The sequence below is a fragment of the Octopus bimaculoides genome, chromosome 14 (genome assembly GCF_001194135.2).
Source record: "Octopus bimaculoides isolate UCB-OBI-ISO-001 chromosome 14, ASM119413v2, whole genome shotgun sequence".
In the NCBI taxonomy this organism is placed as follows: domain Eukaryota; kingdom Metazoa; phylum Mollusca; class Cephalopoda; order Octopoda; family Octopodidae; genus Octopus; species Octopus bimaculoides.
The window spans coordinates 22812653-22823588 of record NC_068994.1 but is presented as its reverse complement, the minus strand read 5'-3'; the positions used below and the strand labels follow the sequence as shown (position 1 = coordinate 22823588).

At 33.6% G+C, this 10936-nt stretch overlaps 1 protein-coding gene across 20 annotated transcripts in view; it reads left to right on the top strand.

Annotated features, from left to right (window-relative positions):
- LOC106884030 (uncharacterized) overlaps positions 1–3866 on the top strand; it is a 42467-nt gene extending 38601 nt beyond the window's left edge. For all 20 annotated transcript variants that reach the window (XM_052972760.1, XM_014935217.2, XM_014935228.2 and 17 more), the window contains one exon: positions 1402–3866. In XM_052972760.1, coding sequence (XP_052828720.1) covers positions 1402–3026 — 1625 coding nt within the window. In that variant the 3' untranslated portion in view covers positions 3027–3866. The remainder of the gene's footprint in view (positions 1–1401) is intronic.
- Positions 3867–10936: the final 7070 nt, after the last annotated feature.

The window sequence follows — 10936 nt, the reverse complement described above, 5'->3', positions numbered from 1 at the left end:
GAATTTTGAATAAAGAAAACAAGTGATCAAATGTTATATTTAATTGAAATTTAATCATCAATGTACTTTCCCTAATTATCTATGACCTCCTTCCATCTATTTACAAGCTTTTTAATCCCATCAATGTAAAACTCTTTTGGTTTCAAAGCGAAGAACTCTGAAATGTCAGTTTCGACCTCCTCCTTACTTGTGAAAGTTATGTCCTCCAAATGATTCCGTAAACTACAAAACAAATGGTAGTCTGGAGGAGCAAGGTCGGGAGAATAAGGTGGATGAGGAATTTTTTTCCAACCAAGCTCTTCGCTCTTCTGTAATGTGATCTTTGCAGTGTGGAGTTGCGCATTGTCCTAATAAAACATCGCTCCTTTTCGATTCACTAAAGTGGGTCTTTTTTTCTTCAAAGCTTGGTTCAAACACTCTAATTGCTGACAGTAGACTTGAGCATTGATTGTTGCATTAGGTGGTAACAATTCAAAGTGAATTACTCCTTTTCAATCCATTTCAATCATTTCATCTAAACTGGAATGAATGTTTTCCACATTCATATTTGAATTTTTTGCGTTTCTGCACTATTTTTTAGTCTTATTCATTCTCAAACTGGATGGGCATATAACAAGTCAGCCGACACAAGAAATCTCTAGTGAGACTTCTTTAGCAATGTACCTGAAGAGACCCAGACAGATAGGTCGAAACATGTTGTACCTAATAAAAGTCTAATACAAAATCCATCTACTATCAATTAATACTATTACCCTAACTACCACTACGAAGTTTCTGAAGTAGATCCAACGGATGTGTACCACAATTGCGGATGACAACAGGGAGCCTAAACTGTGCTTGGTGCTCTACTCAACATTTAAACACAGTAATTTAATTATACGTATTTGTCTAAATTTTCTATTATATATATATATATATATGATGGGCTTCTTTCAGTTTCCGTCTACTAAATCTACTCACAAGGATTTGGTCAGTTCGAGGTCGTAGTAGAAGCCACTTGCCCAAGGTGCCATGCAGTGGGACTGAACCTGGAATCATGTGGTTGGGACGCAAGTGTTTTATCATACAGCTATGGTTGTATGTCATATGTTATGGTAATGAAATTATCTTGGATTAGATAACCTAAACAGTAGCCTAGATCCATGCAATGGGTAGTCATATCCAGCTCTCTTACTTTAATTATTGTTGCGGCATCGTAAGCTACACGCAGCTTTGTTTATAACTCTTGCAGAAAATAAAATGTAACCCTAACATGTTTATCTTCTTTTGGTTATATAAGATGACATAACAATTAGTCAACAAACTCTTGCAATCTTCATTTCACCCTCATTGTGAAGTAAAACTTTTCATTTAATTTACCACAAATCCAATATTAACTTGGAAAATTTTTATTCATTGCAGATCCATCACTTGAAGGTCTTTGTAGGAACAAACTATCAACTATATCTTGCAGAATATTTGAATTAATACACCAGAATTACACTGAAGTTGTTAAAAATGAACTTGATCAGTTTTCTGATGTCCAACGCAAATTCATTGTCAAAGAAAAACATATGGGCCACACTATGTTATCATTGGCTACGATATCAGCTCAAACCGACTTGATGAGATATTTGCTAGAACACTGTGATGCAGACATTGAGCAGAGAGATACAAATGGTACTACACCAGTAACCCCTCTTTGGCTAGCTGTTGAACGGCGTAATGTGGAAGCTGTTGATATACTATTAGAACATGATGCTGATGTTAATGCTAAGGGTGAAGGGGATTGTCCAATCATTTTACTTGCTGCTCAAAATGTTAACCTACAAATTGTTGAAAGCCTTATTTTGAGTGGTGCTAACATGAATGCTTCTGATGAGTGGGGATATACCCCTCTTCATGCTGCGCTTTGGAATATGGGTTTGATGAGACTTCTTATGGAGAATGGTGCTGATTTAAATGCAAAAGACCAAAATGGAGATACGATGTTGCACCTCAGTGTACGTAAGGGATTCTTTGAAATGTGTAAATTTTTGCTTATGCAAGAGGTGAATCCCTATGAAGTTAATATTGATGGTTATGATGCATTCCAACTGGCAGCATTGTATGGAGAATGTGAAATATTGGTATATTTACTAATTACTTTTCCATATCCTAAAGAGTGCCCAAAAGAGTTTTTTAACGAACCGACCAAAATTAAGATCAAAGAAATGCTAGAGACCTATGTCCCTAAAGATTATTCTTTAGACCTTCATGCACTTCTTGCTATTGAGAAAGTGCTTGGACCCACTTGTGATAAGACATTTTATGCTCTTAAAGAAGCTGCTGAACTGACCAGTCGATCTATGGATTTTGCCCAATCATGGATTATCTATATTCATCTCCTTCAAATCTGTCATAAACCCCACCATGTACTTGACAGTAATGTCATCACTGGTATTTTCCAGCTACTTTATAACATATTCTGTGAATATGGTGAAATTATTGTACCTGTAGAGAGAGCTCTTGGCATATTCAATGGAATGTTCCGAGATGTTATATGCAATCTCAACCTGCTGCAAAGACGTGAGAGTGGAAAAGAAGATGAGACATTCAACATGGGTCGCTTCCAAGAAGTTTTTATCCGTTTGCTTAATCTGTTGGAATTTATTACAAAACTTAAGTCCAGCAATACTGGAAGTTCTTCTTCTGACAAAGTGTTCCTCATAATTCCATTACCATGCATTTTATTTGATGTTGTGTCCCCTTTAAACAGTGAACAAGTGCTAGAGAAAATTGATGATAGCCAAACTTTAGTGTGCGTGCGTGTGCATGGAAGATGGGAATACTTGGATGTATTTCTGGCCCAAGAAGATTTAGTTCTTACAACCAAAGGTCGGTGTGTGAAAACATATCATTACTTAGAAACAGGTCGAAGACAGTTAATACCTTCAAAAATTCCCCTTCCTTTGCAATGTCTTGCAATGCAAGTCATTCAAGTTGACAATGTTCCATACGAAAACATACTCCCTCCTGCACTTTGTAATACAGTTGAACATCATTAAATTATTTGAGAATCGAAAAATTATCTCAAAGAAAAGATTTTTAAAAATGTAATGCAAAAGATAAAGAATTATTTTCTCAAGATAATGACAGAAAAAATTACATCTCATGATAACAACAGAAAAAAATTACAATTCAATACACTGAAATTTAAGTAAGCTGGCTAGTGGAATTTTTTAAGGTATAGACCTTAAAAGTAGTATAGTATTTTGATCTGCAACCTTAATTTTGAGTATATTAGTTGGTGAACGCCATGCAAGTTTCTTGCTCAATTAGTTGTAGACAATCCTGTAAGCAATAGTTTTTCTCTTTCTTGGTTTTTCATTAGTTAGTTTCCAAAATCAAGCTGCCAGCCAGAAATACATATTAGTTACATTCCTTTTTCGTTTTGTAGTAACATTGAGCCCATTAAATAACTTTTACTGGAAGAAAAAAAGACATTTATGTTATTGTATTGGACATCTATTGTTACATTTATCGTTATAATTATCACCAACTTTAGCTTCATTTTAATTATCATCATCACTGCCATCACCACTACCAACATTATCACCATCATCATCATCATCATCAACATTGTTATTATCCATTTTGTTTTGTTATTGTTATCATTATTTCAGAATTTAGCCAAGATGTGAATAATGAATGTCTGATAGGAAATGACAAAGAAATTACTTTTTGCCCAGAAAATAAAAATATTCTTATAAAAGAAAATTGTTCTTGATTTAGCTGTTAAAAAATTTAAATGATAATCAGAGTGAAGGTTCAGACTATTCATATTAAAAGGGAAATAAAATATTTCTGTAGATTTTAATCATTAAAAACTGAACATTGTTTTTAAATTATGTATTTATTTATCATTATTTAAATTGTGCATATGAGCTTGTCTTGCTTCCTGTATTTTAATATCATGAAATCTATTTTCAGGTTATCCAATCATAGAATCAACAATGCATGGGCTTTTAATAATTAGCAAAAATGGTTTTGTGCAATTTTACTGAGGTTAACATAGTAAACTATTAGTTTTAGAACATTTTCTTGTTTTTATACAGGTTATGGAGGAAACAACTCTTCTATGCATGTTTAAAAGTATTTGTTTTCATAATTTATTTAAAGATACCAGTAGATTTTCTTGATATTAACAAAAACAAGAACAGATATATAATTTTATGCTCAGATAAATATCAGATATTATACATTATTTTTAAAGGGAATGGATTGGAGATGTCAAACTTTTGTTGTTAAAACAATTTTTAGCTTCTAATAACAGAGCTATTCTTTCTTACAAATTAAGTACCTTGAAACAGATTCTTATTAAGAGTAACTAATCTAAGAAATTAGTAGATACAAATGATTTAAAATAATATTAAAATTAACAGTATTGAGAAATCTAAAAGTATCTACAGCATACTTTGCTCACAATCTCTCCATATCTAAACACAAGAGAGACCAAAATAGCATCTATTGTTACATTTATCATTATAATATCATTACGTATGATCAAAGGATGTAGATAGAACATACCTAAACAAAGAAACAACAATATTCAAAATGAAATCTCTCCTGGACATGTGAGGAGTGCAGTTTTTTTACTGCAGAAAGCACCAAACCTGCCACTACCTGTATGACACCTTGGTCCTAATCAAAATTCCAGAAAACGCTATTCTCAGAACACTGTCTCTCCTACATAATCTAAACATAAAAAATACAAATTGAACATCCAATAGATCAAGTTTACCTCCTTTATTATCTTTGGACCTTCCAATTCATATATCCTACTATTATGTTGTACCAAAGCTTTTACTCATATTTAGTTCAGTTTGCATATATATGAAAGAGAAACCTGTAATATCAACTGAGGCTACAAAAGAACTCTAAGCCCCACATATTCACCCGAATTGATCAACCTGTTCGAAATAGCAATTGAATCTCTCTCAGATTACACTCTGATATCTTAATTAGAAAAGAACACATTAGATAATGTAGTCTTGCATGTTCCTAAAAAGATGGAATGGTCACAGTTGGAATGCTTTGTGCCTAATCAGTATTGTCCTAGGGCTAAATAACAACAAAAGAAGTATATATTGTGTTGTATCAATATAATCCTAGATACACTACAGAAAGGGATGATTGAATGGAGCTGTTTGGACATTGGCCATATGATCCGGTTGTGTGGGTACTAAGTTTATTTTGGTGTTGGCTAATTTGGCACTGAAAGCAGACATAGGCACATACATGGAAACATAGATATGAGAAGTGGAGGAAAGAGAGGCAGATTAAAATGTTGCATGTAAAGAGAGAGAGAGAACAATTTTGAATGAAACAGTGAAAATGGAGTTATTTCCCTTTACATTAAACTTGCATGGCAAAATATTGTTCTCGCCAAAGTAAACTTTGGCTTTCGTCCTTTCAAAGACGAAAAAATAGAGTACCAGTCAAGTACTGGGGAAGCTGATGTAATCGAACAAGCCTCCTCCCTTAAAGTTGCTGGTCTTGTGCCAAATTTTAAAACAATTATTATTAATAACAGAAAATAATTATACTAGTTTATTAAAAATATAATTTCATTCAATTCTTCATTTGGTAATTATGAACAATACTCCTGAGGTACTCAACAGTATCCATGTTTTTTAAATTGTTGATAGCTTCATATATTCTTTTGCCTGCATCTGTTCCCTTTTAACAGCTTCTGCAGTGGCTCATGTTGGCGCAGCTTATTTTATTGAAAACACAGTGATCCATGATGGGAAGTGTTTTCTTTTCTACTTTTCATCCACACTCCTCCAACCATCATATACATAAATAGATGTAAATCACTAAACTAGATTTAATGATTGTAATTAGATGTTAGTTGTTATACCTTTTACTTGTTTCAGTCATTAGACTGCAGCCATGCTGGGGCACTGTTTTGAAGAGGTTTTAGTTGAATGAATCAATCCGTGTACTTAATTTTGTTAAGCCTGGTAGTTCTCTTGGTCTATTTTGCCAAACCACTAAGTTATAGGGATGTAAACACACCAACACCAATTTCAAGTGTATGGGGAGACAAACACAGAGCACAAAGATATGCACTCACATATAAGGGAGAGCCGTATGCTTACATTGAGCAAACAACTGATTCATTCAAGAATCATTATCACAACCATGTCACCAGCTTCAAGAGAATCAATAAGAGACATTCAACATCTTTGGCCAATTTTGAGTGGTGACTGAAAGAAGATAGAAGCATAATATAACTTGGTCCATAGTAAGGCATGTAAAACCATATAATATCATTTCCAAGAGATGCTGATTCTGCTCTGAGGAATCCCTATCTATTCAGTGGACCAATGAGAAGATCATTAATAGAATTTTTGAAAGACTCAAGATGCCTACATGCATATATATGTACTTTCACACAATGCAGTGGGAATGAATTTTGAGTAACTGTTAACATAATTTACTTTAAGGTATGGATGAATTAAGTTTAGCTTTAACCTCACCATTCTTATAAACACCAAGTAGCTATTTAACCCGCTATGTGAACATATGACCACCAAACCACATGTGTATGTATGCTTACATCTTTATTGATCTTCCATGTAAATAAAGCAGTATCTTTTAATTTGCTGCTTTTCTTTACATGAAATGAGAAGATACATTGTGGAACTGTTATTTTAATGAGTTATATCTATTTATCACCTGAAGAGACACATTTGTAGTCGGATGCTCCTGAACCAGTGGTTAAGTATCCCGCCCATAAGGGATCAATGCTAGATGTGTCGAAATAATTGTCGTGATTAATAAAAATTCTCATATCTTTCATCTTTTATTTATCATATATATATATGTATTATATATACAAACTCAGAACAGACTTCTTTCAGTTTCCATCTACCAAACCAAATTCACTCACAAGGCTATAGTAGAAGACGTTTGCAATGCCATGCAGAAGGACTGAACCCAGAACCATGTGGTTGGAAAGCAAGTTTCACTCTACACAGCTACACCTGTGCCTATCACACAGAATAAAAACAAAGTTTTCTTAGCTTCAAAATGTCTCAGCTCCAAAACACTCATAATGAGATGGATTCAGCTCTGAATCAGCAACAGCAAGGGGGTGGTGCCAAATCAGCTCCACCAAAACATCTCTAACGTGATACACCATGCCTGAAAAAGAAAAAGTCATATGTAGACCACCTAGGATAATAGATCTGATCAACCAAAGCTGACTTTAGGGTGTGGGGAACAAGAGAAGTAACAACTTATTGAACTCCTTCCACCACTTTTTCCTGACATTATCAACTTTGCTTTTGCTTCCAGAGGTGTAGTAAGAGTGGCTGAAAGGATAGCGAGCTCTGAATGCAAATGTGTGAAGGAGTGAAAAAATTTCCTCAAGTCTATCATAAGAACCCTTGCTATGCCACAGTTTGTTGTGTCCACCTCCAGTAATAACTGGATCATTGAATGATCAAAATTATCCACATTCAGTGAGCCTCCCTAGAAGTTTATGGATGCTCATGATAGATAACAACTACACTTCTATAATAGAATAAGACAGTTTACCTGCCATTGGGGAGAAATGAGTTCTCAGGTTTTGTGGAGTTATACATACTTGAAGTCAAATACGCACTTCTATGAATAGAGGTTAGAGGTCAAATATGTACCGCTATGAATAACAAAAAACTCATTAGAAATTCTCATGCAGCAAGGAAAGGACAACACTAACTCAATAACTAATGTTATTTTAATAATTTGGTAAGTATGGAATATGTTTCCATCTTATTTGACCGCTTCACTTACTGAAGTAGCAACAAGAAAATCATTATGTAAATTATTTATATTGCTCACAAGAAAGCATGAAATTTTATGATATTCACCAAATTAATTATGATGTTTAATTACTCACAGTCACCATCTTCAAACTCAATTTCAAAAATGTTAAACTGTAAGTTCAGTTCATTTCAGTAGCTGAGAATTGTTTTAAAATTTCTGATGAGGTGGGTCTCCACAATTCTTAGCCCCACCTTATTATATATATATATATATATATATATATATATATATAAAACCAAATTGGGGGAGTGGAACATGTAAAATCCAGGCTACATATGTTTCCTAGCTAGCTGATACTCTGATGTAATTACTCAACGAGGGGTGCTCTGCTAGCTACGCATCAGGCCGAAAATATCTTCATTATATGAAAGTTATGTTGTCATTAAGAAATCCCAAGTCAACTCACTGTAGATGTAATTTTTCCACAGCATCCTGCTTCTAACACTGGGTATTCATTTAGTATAATAAACAGATGACGGTTATAATTTAATGAATTTCAGATGAATATGCAAAGTTTTTATACATGTCCATCCATCGATCCATACATACAGACATAAAATACAAATTTTGTTTCTTAACAAAAGTACTTAGAGACTACAATGTTAAAAGATATTGATGAGGCAGTCTTTGCCTGATTCATAAACCAAAGGGACATAAAAACATTCCAATTAGGACACTGCTTATTCAAAAGAAAACTTCAGATAAGGCAAAATTTGGGGGTCACTCAGATTTTCAGGCCAGTGTTAGATTGCTGGTTCAGTTTTGTCATTGCTACAGAAAAGCTTTAGTTAGCTACAAGAAGCAGCTGATGTTTTCAATTCCAAAAAAGAAAAACGATTAAAAAAAAGAAAGAAAGATTATTTCTTCTTACAACAAAGAAGATATATTCATTGAATGCAGGCTGAATAGATCCGGAGTTGTTTCTTTTTTTAATTGCCACCTCATTGCAGTCTGTCAACAGAAAAAAACCCTACAAAGGACAAAAAAAGTCAAAACAATGCTTAACCATTTCTTTGCTGTAACATGATGGAAACTGAAAAATTACACTCCTTTATAATTCGAAGATTAAAAAATATAAAGAGATTAAAGATAATGCCAAAAATAAAAGAAAACAACTTGACAAGAAAATGTGGGAAATAGAAGAAAATCCTATTGCTAAAACAGAATTGTTCTGTATATAGCAAACTCCCTCATTTAGAGAAGGTTTGGATAGAATACCTTCCACCAAATTGCAATGCAGCAGTTTTACAGCTGTTGGGTCTGGAAATAATTCAGAACTTGAGACCCATTAATGAAAAATGCTGAGATAAAAGTTGCTTCTTAATATGAAAAGTAGCATGTTTCAAGATGTGACTAGAATTGAAGACTTTCTCTTTAATCAAAATGTCGAATCCAGAATTATTGATTTTTTTAAATACTGTATTCTTCCTATATTCCATTAACTGACTATTTTTATGCAGCATTGCATGAATAAGTGTCTTTGTAATTTGTAGCTCTTTATCTCATATTTCACTTTGTTATCATCCAAATTACAAAATTAAGGAAAAAAATCAAATATGAAGATGATGTATATATGCACACATGTATACATGTATGCATGAATGAATGTAAAGAATGGGTCATAAAATGTTTATGTAAGTGAGATTTGGACAGTTACCAGGCAGTGGCCAGAGAAATCCAAATCATAACCTCCAAATTCATCAGAATAAGGTAGACTAGAAGTAGAAAGTCCATTTGAAGTATGATCAGTATTGAGGAAAGATGGACAACAATAATAGATGTAAGGAATTTGGGTGTACAGTTTTACATGGTGTAATCAAATCTTATTTTTATGGCTGTTTCAGATAATCTCTGATTGGTTGATATAACCATACATATACTTCAAGGAAGCCCACTACAGAGCCCACTACATAAAAGCAAAAGAAAAGTACCAATGGGCATGGATTTTGGAAGCTCTGTGCAACAAGGTCATAATATCCTCATCAGAAAAGCTGAGCAAATGGCTTTGGGGAAATAGTGTTTATAAATAAATGTAGTTTACACAAATTTTGAACGATAGAGAGATGTAGGTAGATGAGGGATTATAGCAATATGTAGGGAGGAGAATAGGGCTAGATGTGGAGTAGCTGAGAGTTAGTTAATATAAGATGTCAACTATTAACACAAGATATAAATAATGGCTGTAAAATGAAGAGTGGATAAAGAGGCAAGGATAACAGACTTGGGATGGGTATGAAAAGAAAAGGTACTATTAATTGTATAAAGATAAGCATTGTAAAGTATGCCAGTTGTGTCAAGTCAAAAAATCTGTGATATGGGAGGCTGAAAGGTAAGGCAGGAAATGTGATAGCAAACTGGTAAGAATAGGGTTAAAAAACTGATGGATTTGTACAAAAGACAAGAATTTTTTTAATATAGCAGAAAGCAGAAGTTCAGTAGAGAACAAGTGTTGAGGAGGAAGTATAATAAAGATGAAGAGTTAGAGATGTGAATATGAAGACTTAAAACTTTATTGTGCTTATTCTGATGGTGTCTATTCTTTTCATACCCATTCTGGTTTGTTATGATTAAAGAGTTCCTTTCAGAATTGGGCCTCCTAGCCCCATTTCTTTCACTCTTAATTTTATAGCCATTGTTGACATAACAAATTCACCCTCAGTTACTCTACCTCTCCCCTCTTCTTCTCCTCCTTCCCTATCTTTATTACTATTATTATAACTCCTCTACATCTCTCTATCTTTCTAATTTATAGAATTTATATGTATTTATAAACTCTACCCCCCACCACTAAACTGCCTGGTTCTTCTGATGAAGTTATGATTTTGCTGCTCAGAGTTATCAAAATCCATGCTGGTTGGCATTTTCTTTTTGCATTTATGTATACCTACAATATTGACACAATACGAGACTTCCTTGCATAATATGCATGGTTATATTAACCAGTCATTGATTATCTAAAACAGCTCTAAAGAAAAGACTCAATTGTATCATGTAAATTGTATATGCAACTTTTCATATAAATACATTCCTTTACACATGTTATTGCTTATCTGTTTTCAGACTTCTATACCTTCTTGATATTGATGGTTCTTCTGAC